At 33.2% G+C, this 14,669-nt stretch overlaps 1 protein-coding gene across 1 annotated transcript; it reads left to right on the top strand.

Moving 5' to 3' along the window:
- Positions 1–3,862: 3,862 nt before the first annotated feature.
- On the top strand, positions 3,863–14,655 carry LOC123693090 (zinc finger protein 1). Its single transcript, XM_045638044.1, has 4 exons — positions 3,863–4,154; positions 9,084–9,271; positions 9,573–11,598; positions 11,834–14,655. Exons 1-4 carry the CDS (start codon positions 4,025–4,027, stop codon positions 12,025–12,027), a joined length of 2,538 nt encoding a protein of 845 aa, XP_045494000.1. The 5' UTR covers positions 3,863–4,024; the 3' UTR covers positions 12,028–14,655.
- The last annotated feature ends 14 nt before the right edge of the window (positions 14,656–14,669 follow it).

Raw genomic sequence — 14,669 nt, 5'->3', positions numbered from 1 at the left:
GGGGACACAATTAGTATTGCTTTTAATTGTACAACATGCAGGTATAATCTTGAAAAGAGAGTAACAATATAATAACTTTTATGTGTGTATTTTGTATTAGGTTCAGGTAGGAATTTGAAATCAAATAAACATTTCTTTATTGTATAGAATATCTAGTAGCCAAAAGCTTTAATACATTAGGGGCTTAATAATGTACCAAAAACATACAATTTCGCTCTTTGAAATAAGGTTAAACATTGAAATGGCTCTAAGATTCGAACAAAATTTGACAATCATAAAGTTCCATTAAAACCTATAAAATATTGTTTTTAATTAGAAAAAAAGTCGCAATTAAATTTAAAATACTGTAATTTATAGCTATTGTGTACATATTTATTTGTTGATAATTCACTTTATCATTAAAAGTAGGTAGTAGGTAGATAATTCAAAAAATCCTTGAAATAATACATTTTAAAAATTGTCTCCATAATAACTTGTATAGGTACCTACTTACGTATTAATATTCATTTTGTTTATGTTTTGTTTCCAGCGAGTTTCTCACGAACACATCTGGTAGAGTCCACCATTAAAACAAAAAGCAGGTAACATTTACTGTTTAATAGATTTTTTTACTGTTCTATTCTTAGTACCTATTTTCTAGGGTTTGATTTTACGCGAGTATATATTATACATTTAGAAATTAAAGACTTTTTAACGGATTTTAAACGCGATTTATTCATTATATTATTTTCCCGACGTTTCGAACACTTTACAGCGACCGTTAAAAAGTCTTTAATTTCTAAATGTTTTATTCTTATTAAAAATATTAATAAATAACTTATAATGTGTAGAGATAAAAAATGTAGGTTTAAAATTAAAGATTGGGTTACTTACAAGATTTAATACCTATAGGGAGGTAGGTAAATCGCTTTTGACGTAGTTATGTAGGTACCTAATCATTTACGATTTAAGAACATTAATTGAACTTTATCTAAGTACCACTTTACACTAAACTATATCTAAATAACAGACATATCTATAAATCATTAACTTTGTAATGTTGAGATTTCTATATACCAATACAAAAGTTCAAATATTTTTTCCAAAACAGTTTACGAAATCAGCAAAAATAATTGCATAATTTTGTAATTCTTTCATTAGAATCGTTACTAAGGCTGACGTCATTACCTTAAAAGCTTTGGTAGAGCTTTTAAAGAGGTATTATTATTAAAACATACGAAATAACACATGCTCTGCGTGTGGCATCCCTTGTTTTTACAATCTACCCCCAAATGTTGTTTTAACCCGCCAATGATCATGCCAAGTTAAATTCTGATTTATTCCAGATCTGAATGAATGTTCAAATGTTACATTTAAATTGTGGAGCATGGAATAATTAGGTCAATGAATACTACTTTTCGAGATTATTTCATACAGTATGTATTTGAAAAAGTTTGAAATTCATTAAAGTCTGAAATTATTATCATTATTCATCATGTTACCTATAGAACTAAACGAAAGCGGCTTCACTCTATATTCACTACATTAATGATATATTTATTTATACTTATACAAAAATAAGACATATTCCCATAAGAATTATCTCAATCTTCCAATGAAATAGGTATCACTTTTTTTATTAAATATTTTGCCCTAAAAACACGTACCTACCTAAAAAGTTTTGAAATACATTACGTACTATGTACATACATAACATTACCACTCACAAGTATCTCAACCTTAACAGGCAATGTACCTACCTATGCAAGACTGCAAGACGCATAACTTCATAACACAATATTGTAATTATATCCGCTGCAAGCGCTTACACTTCAGCTTTAAAGCACTTGAAGCGCTGTAGTGTATAGCTGAAGGTAATTTATGATCTACATAATTGTTTAACTCGTCCCCGTGAAATCTATACAATTTAAATACTTTTGTTATAGGTAACATGTGTTACGTTTGTGAAAAATCTTCAGGACAAAAAAGAAGTGATTTAGTAGGTACCTCCCGTGATATAGCGGTCACTCGGTTGGAAATGACCTTTTTTTTCTTACTATGAAGAAGTAAGTACCAGAAACTTATTAAAACTGCATTCATTTTAAGTGAACAAGTAACTAAAGAAGCTCATTATAAATATGTAGGTATATCAATGCTCATTAATTACAAAAATAGGTACCCCTAATGTAAAATTTTAAAATAATTATACCAACTACAGTTTATGCTTCCTATTTGAATATGCATCGCTGATCGCTTCAAACAATATAATATCCACAAAAATAATTAAAAATACCTAACACTTTAAAACTAAAAAGTACAATATAATATGCAGTAAAACAATTTATAACACTATAATTGTCCTAAAACTTACCTTAACTGATTTCATCAAAAGCAATGTCCAAAAACAAATTGCAAGATTTACAATTATTTAAAACAATGTTTTTGATACAGGATCTCTTAAACGGCTAAACAATAACTTCACAACACGTGCCTTACACGTGCAACTAACCATCTTTACAATATTTGCAGTATTGTCTTTACTTCAACCGACGTCCCAAAAAGGTATGAATTTCAAGCCAGATGTTAGGTTACCGCTGTCTGCGTCTGTTATATTTATGGTGTTACAGGTGCTTTGCTGGCTTTTAAAGACATATTTTTATAAGCTTTTTAAAACTGATAATTGATGAAAGACAGATTTTTTTTTATCAGTTTACATCCATGAAAGAGTAGGTAGGTAATTCAGGTCATTGTACTCATAACTCATTCGATGTACAGTGACATACCTTATACGTAGATAATTAATATACCTACCTAATTAAAAATAAAGACTCTACATATTTTTTAAATAATGTACTACTATGCGTATGTTTTCATTGTAGTATTTCAATAAACAATGTAAATGATTAATAATTCTAAATGAGGAAGTCCGTTAATAAATAAATAGGTACGATATCAATTTAAAAATAAACCAATAAGTAACTACCACAGTAATTACTTACCTACCTATTACAATACTATCATTTTTATCTATCTCTCAATCTATATGTCAATACTCACACAAAGTAATAGTACTCATAGTACGTTTAAACATATAAACAAATAACAAACCATTTCGTCAAATAAACTGAATTATACGTAAAGCATTCCGATAAGAAAGCTCTCAGTACAGCTAGCGCCATCCAGTGGCAGAAAGCGGAACTAAACATCTACGCGCCACCTCCCTACTGCGACGCAATTGCAACACACGGCTATAAAAAGCTCTTATCGGAATACATGTAAATATTATTCAGAAATTTACATAGTTACGCAATACACATGTTTTTGTTAATCGTGGAAAATACAAACATTAAAAATTTTAAACTCTATGTAGAGTCTACTAATGTCATAAAACGCAATAACATTTTATTAGAAAATAAATAATGCATGTACCTATCAAGTTATAAAAACACGTGTAATCGCAGTCAACGCGTTAGAAAAAGACAGGTAGAATAAGGTGGAGCGTCGTAAAGTAACACCTTGATAAAACAGCTTTTGTCAATGTGTGGGAGATTCTTACGTTCGCGAATATTTGAACGGGAATTTAGTTCAACGCGATGAAAAATCGAAAATTAAGCATAATCCAAACTTATTTATAAATACATCGAACACTGCGAATCGATTTAAATTTCCTTTAAATAATAGGTGAGACAAACACAGCAAAACCTCATTAGGTATCATTGTATTTTCCTTAACCGTGGCTAAAAAGTGTAAAAACCGCGATAGTACGTGTCGAGAGGAGGTGACGGTGGAGCGGTCATCACGGGCACTAATTAAGTGGGGGTGGGGGTCGCGGGGCGGCGGGCAGGGCGGGCCGGAGGCGGGCCGGCTCATTCCGCCGCGCGCCGCGACGCCGGCCACACGTGTAGCGCGCGGGGCCATGGTCGCGAGAACCGATGAGATGTTCGGCTGCTATGGTGACAGCTACTCGTATCGCCTGTGGAGCCTGGCCAACGTTTGGGGCTGCCGCTGTGAGTAATTAGCCCGCGAGTGTGGTGAAACGTGCTAGATGAAAGTGCATAGCCCGTATATGGGAGTTGGCGGTTGGTACGAATGCTTTGCGGCCGGTTGGCTTGCGGACATGAGGAGTAAGCAGGTCCCGACTTCCACTACATCGGCCAGGCGGCTTGCTGCCTTAAGTAAGCTTCTTTTCCTTTTATTTTTGTTTGCAACTTTTTCATTATTATTTTTTGTTATCATTCAATTTTTGTTAATTTTTATCCCAAAATTATTATTTTTACTTTATACTATTTATTTTATCATGACCCCGGCAAATAGTAAATAATATCATTTTTTTTTAAATCTCTACATTTGTTCATAAAAATGTTCAGCTCTTTAATTTTTGCGAGAGCGCTAGAGTCCATTACAATTATTTAACTATGAAACTGACTGAACCATAAAATCCAAAAATACACGTAAAGTTTCGTCTACAACAATGAGAGCGAAACAGGTGAAAATGATATCACCTCAGTGGCATTAAAAATAAAACTTGAAACGTGTTCATTAGAAATAACCGTGTTCCCTCGCTCCCTTGGGATATAATTTATCCACTTGAGAATCGGGAACAGGTATACACAGACTTAAAAGAAAGTTTCGTTTGCCGAGGGGAACCCCGCTCTCTTTCAATGTCTTAAATCGTAAATGATTATGTTGTTTTAATTCATTTGCTTTTTTCTTTTACTTTCACTGTATTCTTCCGCCGCCTGTCTGAGTGGATGAAATAGGGACGTTTGATATGTTTTACCAAACTTCTCTGGGAATAAATAATTAGTGATCGTCGTCTGAACATAATTTAATGGTTGTGTTCCGAAAATATCTTCGCTATTGTTCTTTTTGTGAATAGTGTCGATATGATTACGATTGTTTGATCTAATGTTATAGGTATTATGAATTTATGAAAATTTCGTTAGTAGCTTCCTAAAAATTATGTTTGCCTGAAAAAATAAACTCTATTTTTTTATCTGATCGTATTAGTGAGAAACAGAGTGCACATTAATTAAGTTATATAGATACATATTTGTTATGTTTTCCTTTTATAGAATAAGGATATAAATATGACTGTAATAATTCAAAGACGAATCAAAACATTGCGAATAAAAATAAAATAGAAAAGTAACGTGAATAGTGAACATTTTTGTATTTTCATATTTTTCAATGTAAATGTAAATATTAAACTCTTGTGAGCTTTAAAAGCTCATAAGACTAACAAAGAGGCATCTCATTATTTATGTAGATTAGGTTTGAGACAAACATTATTTTATACGTGACAAACTTAGCACTAACGATGTTCAATTGGTGTTGATTTCGGCATACTTTGTTCAATTACATTGTGTATCGCAGATAGATAATTACATATATAGGTACTTAAATACCATTGACCCAAACACATAATATTATCAAAGTCGCATTACCAGACTCAAGTTTAAACACAGATAAACACGTCATTTACCTGAATATATTAGTATTATTGACATTCCTGTATCTAGTGCAAATAACAGATTCCTATGTCTAATCACTTATTTGAAGAGACACAAATGAACAGGCTCATTAACGAGTGATTATCGCGTGTAAACAATCTTTGGGATAACTGCCGATCTCAATCGTGTGACTCACTTTCATATTGCCTCCCTTCAGTTCGTGATTCATGAATTTCATATTTTAATTTGTTGTGTAACTTGTGCGTTATAGCGTGTATTTGTTTTGTCTGAATTTTAATATCAATTTCTATTGTGAAAATATTTATCTACGTTATACTTACGTGACTTATGTAGTCCTTGTTTTAATTATTGTTAACATTTAACTTTTATCATGAAATAGGAGGAAATTTAAAATATTATTTTAAACAATTGCAATATGTTTGTACTTATTATTATTAGGTACACCGAAAGTAGGTAAATATGTAACATGTACATAACTACATAGTTATCTATTCATTGTATGAGATGATTAGATTTTTTAATTTCGTATAAAATGTATGTTAATGAGTGCTTAAGTTATGCGACTGATACCTTTGCGTCTAAGGGTTGCTAACACTTAGTTTTTCTATGATTGAAAAACTTAATGAATTTTCTTTAAATTGAACATGCAATAAGTGATGTAGAGATGTGAATCCTTTATAAAGCTTTTTCTTCTTACATCCAAACATATTTTGTCATTATTAATTGATACTATGATACTTATTGATATTATTTTATTATACACGTACGATAATAATAAATAAAGTTCTTACTGATATTGATGCGAAATAAAATAAAGGAGTAAGTACGTAAGTAAGTAAGATCGTAGTTTCATGAAAACATGAAAATAAGTCTTAGCAATTAGTAATTACTAAAATGTAGCAAACTCCAAATTTGACAGAATTATAAGTGATTTTTTTATTATTTACCAACTAAAGACTTCAGGAACATTTAATAATAATAATTTTCGTTTGGATAAATTATATCCAAAGATAAATAGAATTCGAGATAATGACAGAACAACAAATTACAAGCCAGACCACCTTGACGATTTCCTTTAAATAATAACGAATATAACTTCGCCGCGCAATGCAATAATATACATTTAGTTTAATAGTTTTATTACCTACATAAACATGTGAATCACGTATAAAAATACACTTGACCGCACAAGGTATGCGAAACAAGGAAAATAAGTTAAACGAAAGTGGATAGACAACGACTCGACCGCATTTCAATTGAACGAATCAATTTAGGAATAATTCTTTCAACGCGTAGTTACAATTGAGACGGCGCAGGAGTTTCGTGTGCCCTCCCGTAGCGCACAGGTGCAACCAATCAGCGCGCGGAATTCTGACTTCGGTTACAACTCGTTATCTACACCGGTATTGTGTGGTGCATTGTTTTTGTAGTTCAATAGGAAGCGTGTGTCGCTTGTGTGTGTTATCAACGGTTATACAGCAGATTAGAGGCTCGTGCTCGTTTCCACCTACAGATAGGTAGCTGATAACAAGTATGTTGCTCTGACTGTGGAGGCGTTGTATGAATATTGCGTTTCGTTCAAGAACCATCTGCACAATCACTTTGTAGTTATTATTTAGCACTTTTTACGGTATACGTACTTAAAGAAACTTATCCCACATTATACGAATTAATATAGCACTTTATTACTCCTACAGTATAATATGAAGTTCAAAATTCATTTACTGAACAACCATAATCAATATTTTGTACAACACACGTAGGTACCAACAATGTATCGTGTAACGATTTAATTACACAAGAATGAATGACTCCAGTGTTCGTTTTAACAAACAGCGCAATATCTCCGCGTCTCGGTGTTTAACTCGCGCCGCATCGCTAGCGCCATCTGTTGGCGAGTAGTGGAACTAAATATAATGTACCTCGTTAACCGTACCTTTTAATATTGTTTGAAATATTTTTGGGTTAACTAATTAAGAATGTTTAGTAAAATAAAAATAATTTTGGTATAATATTTGTTATAATGTATAAAAAAATATATTTTGTTGATTATATTGCCGCATTGGTGTTATTAAATAAATTTTAACATTATTCAGTATTAGGTACTTTCTTCTACTTTGCTATGAAATCTAGATTTTCCGTAAAAAAATATCAGTTATTATTTATAAAAAATAAACAGTCCAAAAAACTCCAAAACAACATACTCACACTCAAAGCACCATACAACGCTTGAACCGAGCGTCGATAATACAATCGTTTTGAGGTAATAACGAGCAGACAAACACGCCGGGATAATTATTATAGCAGTAAATTGGACGGTATTGGATAACAAGGGCTTAGTTACCGGCGGAATGGCCGGTGCACGGTTTACGAGGCCGTAATTTCTAAAATTCAATACCGTTTGGTGTTACTACAAAACCTGCTATAAGGAACGCTGCACATTGCGTGTGTTACTATTTTAGTTTTTTAGTAAAAACTGCAAAATAGAAATTAATCATTCAATTTTAAAAGAGTTATGCATTTTAAAGTCTATATGGTTCTATACCTAATATTTAATATATTTTTAATATAAGATATTATAAAATTTAAAAGACAAGATAAATTAATTTACGTCTTACAATAATCTAGCTTGGTTACTTCTTTCCTCGTATTAGGTATTCGTTATACCTACTGGTTTGTTTAGTTTAGGTATGAGATACAAATGCCTAAAATATCTATCTATCTGATCTAAATCCTTTCCTAACTTCTAACCTCTATGCCAAATTTCAACCCAATCCGTTCTGTGGGTTTATATTTTGTGTTTATATTTTGTATATGGCTGTGAGTTTATAGACTATGTACTATGTCAGTAACAGTCAGTGAGTCAGTTACCTTCGAGTTATACAGGGTGTAATCGTTAAGTGTGCACAGGCGATTATTCCGTCCGTCCACCCTGTATACCTAATTGTATATATTTAGATTAGGAATTATTTCTATATTAGGTATATTATAAACAATTTACCTAGTGTGGTTAATTAACGCCATAAACACCTAGGTATACATTTGCTACGCTAATTAGCACATCGTTATTATAATAAATTATACTGTATGAGTAATAATGAATATAAAATATGTTTTATGCTCTCGATACCGAATAACCGCCAACGTACCTATGCAACTTTTGTGCCATTTATGTATAAGGAAAAATACTTTTGTATAAATAAACATGTGTTTTTAATGTGTAACCCGTTGTTTTTAAGTTCTAACCTTTTGGGATTAGAACTTGTGGTTCAATTTTACAACTCTATGGTAAACCTTGTTAAATTTTTTGAAGAATAGGTAACTAATTAAACCCGAGCTGACAGAAAAGTTGGGTTTAATTTCAAGCAGTTCTATAAAGCTTATAACTTATAAGTTATAAGCAAAGACAAGATATCATTTTCACCTCACTAAATAGTGAACTAATTGAAATATGTACATGCATGATAAGTTTCACAAAAAATAGACAAGTAGGTAATGGCTAGCACAAACGTCCATGAAGCAATTATATCACCGAAATGGGCAGTGCAAAAATATTTGACACTGATCTACCTCCCAATAGCTAGTTAGGTACACACAATTCAATTCTACAGCAGCTACTATTTATTCCAGTCCGTCCACTGGCGAGTGGGGGTTCGGACGGCAAGCCGGAGGAGGAAGACGACCGGGGCTCCTCTCCACTGGGCCCCGGCGGCCCGTTCAGCTGCAGCCAGTGCCGCGGCGCCTACCCCACGCGGGAGCAGCTCGAGAAGCATGAGACGCTGCACTCCCCGAGCACTCAGGTGGATACCGTCCAATATGTCAGTGTACATTGTTTCACTAAGAATGTAAAGCGATAGGTTGTTAGACAATTTTGCATTGAATTAAATAACTGTATTGTCTAGTTTTTTTAATATGAGCCTAAATTTAAATTGGAAACCCATAAGCCGTGGTTATTGTGTTGTGTTGGCTTAACTTATACTATACTGTACAAAGCTGTAATAATGAATTGTCAATAGTTGAACTATTTATATAAGAGTTAGTTATTGCATTTGAGAATTCTTTTTGAAAACCAATTTTAAATATAATCAGGTTATATAACAATTTTTTTCTTGTTTGCAGACTTGCAAGATATGCCACAAGAGCTTCGCGAATGTGTACCGACTGCAGAGGCATATGATAAGTCACGACGAGAGCGCCAGCCTGCGGAAATACAAATGCAACGACTGCGATAAAGCATTTAAATTTAAACATCACCTTAAAGAGCATTTAAGGATACACAGCGGAGAAAAACCCTTCGAATGTGCGAACTGCGGAAAGAAGTTCTCCCACTCAGGGTCTTATTCTTCGCATATGACCTCTAAGAAGTGTCTCGTAATGAATCTTAAGATGGGCAGAATTAAACCGACCAATCCTGCCCTCAACCCCGACCGAAGTCCTTCGAGAAAGCGAGCAAATGCGATGGTCGCTTCTCAACTCAATAATAACCTTACACCGAACGGTAATTCATTTTTACCCATATTACCGAAATACAATGAGGCCGCTGCATTCTTTGCATCGATGTCCTCACAAGAGGCGAACTATCACCGCCCACCTTTAGGACAACCGGGACTTAATCCTTTCTATATGCCTCCTGGAATGCCCATGAGCCCAGAGAGCGGAATAGCTCCATATAGTTTCCCCGCTTCCTTAAGTCAGTTATTCCAACAACTAGCTTCTCAGCAATATCAACAAAGGAAGATAGAGAGCCCTAATCTTAAACAAATGAATCAATCCCACGGCGATCCTGAGGATTTAATTGAAGAGGTAACCGAAGAAGATGATAAAAGATCAGAAGGTAGTGCAGAACTCGTAATGGATATAGAAGATGAAGAATCTGTATCTGTTAAAAAAGAAAAAACTTTAGATAATGATGTAAGACCACCTTCCCATGATTACGAATCCGTCCCATTAAATAACAACGGCCCAGATGTCGACAATAATCATGCAGGTTTTAATTCTATATTAGAATCAGTGAGTGCTTCTGTTAGCAAACATTTTTTCAGAACTAATATGGAAAAATTATCACCCGTTTCCGGGAATACCTGTCCAAGTATAGAATCCCCACCAACGCCTCATGTGATCATAAAGAATGAACCTGAAGATACTCACAGGTGTGTGAAGTGCAATTTGACATTTAATAGCAAAAATGACTTATTGGAACACGAAAAATTACTGTGTGGAAGTGTGTTCCGCAAACATGAGAGCTTAGCCGCACAAGTTGCAGAGACAGTAGCATTGAATAGGCTAGAAGCTGAAATGCGAGCGTCCATACAGAGCGGTGTTAGTGCTAGCGAAGATGAAGACTTTGGAAAAGAAGATCGTGACGATAAATCTCTACACGATAACGATAGAAAAATCAGAGTGCGAACTGCTTTAACTGAAGAACAACAGGCTGTGTTGAAGAAACATTATGCTTACAATCCCCGGCCAAACAGGGAAGAGTTTAAGAAAATCGCTCATCAAATTGGTCTCGATAACAGGGTTGTTCAAGTATGGTTTCAAAACAACCGTGCGCGAGTACGGCGTATGTCAAATGCGATAACCGTGTCGGACCAACCGCTCGACTTGTCTACAAAAAAGTCAAACGTCTCAGTGACATCTAGTCCGTCGCCTTCGCCTTGCAGCATTTCAGTGACACATTCCGATTCCGAAGAAGCGGTGAATTTAAGTCAAAAATCTTCGCGAAGTACGACACCGTATCGCAAGAATTACGTGAACACTTATCCACATTCCAATTGCTCTTCTTCTTCCGACTTTCGACTATCGCCATCTCCCGGTGAGACTCAGAAACGTTCTCTTGCTAAGATGGCAGTTAATCCGTTAATACCTATGGATAAACTACTGCAATACAATGACTTAGCCAATGGGTTACTGAATATGCACACGCCAGATAGCAGGCAAGCATCTAGCCCGCTATACGATCGCTCGGTTTGGAGCGATGAAGTTAAACACCAACCCGAATACGACGACGACGCAACTGTACTTAAGAAGAGCAAGTTGAAAGGAAACGATATTAAGGAAGGCGAGGGACAATTTGTATGCGATCAATGTGACAAGACTTTTGTGAAACAAAGCTCCCTAGCGAGGCATAAATATGAACATTCAGGTAAATATTATAACATAGTTATAATCTTATAATATAGTCTTGTGTTTAATATCAAGTTTCATTGATAAAAAAGTAAATAAATTTGAACAAAATTGTTGCCGTGATTATAATATCATTAGAATTACTTTCTTAAGTCGCAATAATTTCGTTTATTTTGTTGTAAATACAATGTTAATAATCACCACACACCTCTCTAAATGTAAACATTAAAAAAGGAAATTATTTTGTCCACCAGGTCAACGACCCTACAAATGCTTGGAGTGCCCCAAGGCGTTCAAGCACAAGCACCATCTGACGGAACACAAGCGACTCCACACCGGAGAGAAGCCCTTCCAATGCTGCAAGTGTCTCAAGAAGTTCTCGCACTCCGGATCCTACAGCCAACACATGAACCACAGATTTGCTATTTGCAAGCCTTACAGGGACTAAACACCCGACTTTCACTGCTAGGAATGTTATAAAACAATTGCTACGAAGAAAAATGTTAAATAGTCATTATCTTAGCTAGTTATTCACTCTTGACAATATAAATGTTTATTAATTAAATCCCATTTTAGTGACACATTCCGATGATTGTTAGCTAAAAGTTGACTACGTAGTCGCTACCAAAGACGTCGATCGCAAACCAAAGAGAAAAGAAGTGCCATAGACAATCGATGTAGTTTTTTTTAAGATTTAAGTTACTGGTGTAGATAATAAAAAGATAATAAAGTATTTGTCGCTCGGTATTTATATATTCGGATGTAATTTTACACATTGCTCAACGCCATAATATTTTTTTAATATGTATTTTATTTGTAATGTGCCAAATGTACCAAAGATGTGCCATGTTTACCAAAAATTATATTTTAAGTAGTTGTACTGATTCAAAAACAGTACCTGTAGCATAATACTCATTTTTTAAAACCAAGCCATAATACGTATTTAGTTAGCAATAGTCGTAGTTAGATATACTCATAAATCATTATCTTTTTTCCCATTATTTTTCAAAGATTTACAAACGCTAATATTATTTATCTTAAATTAATCAACACCTATTCTTTCAATAGCTATAAATAACCGAATTCATAATAACATGCACTTTTCAATAAATTCATGTAATAACGTATAACTCACGTTCATCAGTATTGTCATCATCAGCGTAGTAAAATCTCTAAATTTCTATATTCTGTTAACTTCTAATGATATAAAATATTTAGCTAGTTTCTATCTTAATTAAGTGAAAAGCATTCCAGAATACTCCTATGGGATCTCTACTGTGTTTAAAAAACTCCTTCTTAGTCCAAAATTTAGCGTATGTTTAATGTAAATAGATATAAAGTTATTGTAAATAATATAGGGTTATATGTACATAATGATGGTTTACATCGAGTAGGCTAAGCTACCGCGTGATGCGACTACCGCTATAATACAATGAATATGAGGACAATAATCAACATCTGTTTATTGAATGCAATAGGATATAAAATATATTTAAATTTAATATTAATATAGACCTTGTTAATATTTATTTAACGGAAGCTTAACATGAGCTGTTGTAGTGTGGAAGAAAATTGTATCGTTCAACGGGAAGCGATGAGAAATTTGGCGTAAAGCTTAAATTTTCAATTAAAATTTCAATTTCATAGCATGTTTTTACCTTCGCAATTATAATTTTTTACTCTTATTGTAAATTTCAAAATGAAAACGAACTTTATAACTAACTAACTTATATAAATTTTAAAACTCATCGTTTCTCGTGAACACAGATCCATTTCATAATAAAAATTGCTAAATCATCGTTCACGAACCGATGTACTTACATTGTACATACTTTACTTATTATATATTTTATAAAGCACTTACGTAGGTATGAAGCATTTCAAGGCTCAATCCGTTTATAATTTCAGCAGTATATTAGAACAGAAAGTTCCTAACGGTAGGTAAGTTGTTTTCTTGAAAGGTTTCTATGCAACGAATTATGTAAAAATTCCAGCAATATGGTAATATTGTGTACAATTATATTTTAGAAGTAATATAGACTGCTTTCGATAATCCACCATGAAGCCACCATTAATATGTCAAAATCCTTTTTTTTCTAATTAAAAAAATTTCATGCTTTTGATCATTTAGATAGGTACCAACATAAAAAATCGAAGCTCTATCATATTGTTAACCAGCTGTAGACGTTTGTAATAAATAATAATGTTTTTTTTTTTATGTCAGAACAAGCAAAGTTATGGTTCAATTTTGTAAATTTTGGATTATCTAAAGCAGTGACGGTAGTGTACATACAAAAATACAGTATTGAAAGCACATCCACAGCGGAATGTAAATACATCAAAACGTCGCGGTTACATTTTGTAAAAAATAAAGAAACAAAATACGTTTAAAAATGAGTTTTATTTTTTTAAAACACGGATTAATTATTGTTATTTAATATTTTGAGTTTTTAGCTTCGGAACTGTGATCTTTAGCACGTAATTGTGACGTTTTGATATAATCAGTATTTATTCGCTTCAGGTGAAATCAAAGCTGTATAATTTAATAATTAAGCGAACATGTTTTAAATATTTCATATTTTATTATTAATTAATGTAAGCGATTTCAAAATTGACCGGTGGGCTAGATAAACCAAAGAATAATTAAATAAACGATACGGAAACTTGTATATAATACCGTCATCGTTAGTTTTAGTTTAGTTTCTACGATGGAATAAATTTTATATATAATAAATATTTTATTTTTATGAGGCATTATGTACTATGGCAAAGATTAGTTATATTCTTGTGCAATATAATATTGCAGAGAAGTATTTCTTTTGTATAGTTTAAGGCGCTACAGTTAAAACGTGAATTCCTATTGCCATAATGTGTTTGTGTGCGTGCGGACGTGCGTGTGTGCGTGTGCCGGCGTTTGTTGTAAGCTAAGAACTAGATTGTTAAACTTACCCATAGATTAACATGTGTTAAAGTATTGCCTATATAAATTATAGTAATTCATTTTACTTGATATTATAATGTATATTGAATTTATGAATATTAAAAATATATATTATATTGACAATTCAATGCGAAACGTATTTTTATTAT

This window comes from Colias croceus, chromosome 7 (genome assembly GCF_905220415.1).
Source record: "Colias croceus chromosome 7, ilColCroc2.1".
In the NCBI taxonomy this organism is placed as follows: domain Eukaryota; kingdom Metazoa; phylum Arthropoda; class Insecta; order Lepidoptera; family Pieridae; genus Colias; species Colias croceus.
The sequence above is the reverse complement of the archived record's forward strand: the minus strand, read 5'-3'. Positions and strand labels throughout refer to the sequence as shown.

Excerpts from the sequence above, each read along its gene's own strand:
- LOC123693090 (XM_045638044.1), top strand. The coding sequence starts at position 4,025 with ATGAAAGTGCATAGCCCGTATATGGGAGTTGGCGGTTGGTACGAATGC. Across the intron at positions 4,155-9,083 it reads CAGGCGGCTTGCTGCCTTAA|TCCGTCCACTGGCGAGTGGG; the intron begins GTAAGCTTCTTT and ends TATTTATTCCAG. Across the intron at positions 9,272-9,572 it reads AGGTGGATACCGTCCAATAT|ACTTGCAAGATATGCCACAA; the intron begins GTCAGTGTACAT and ends TCTTGTTTGCAG.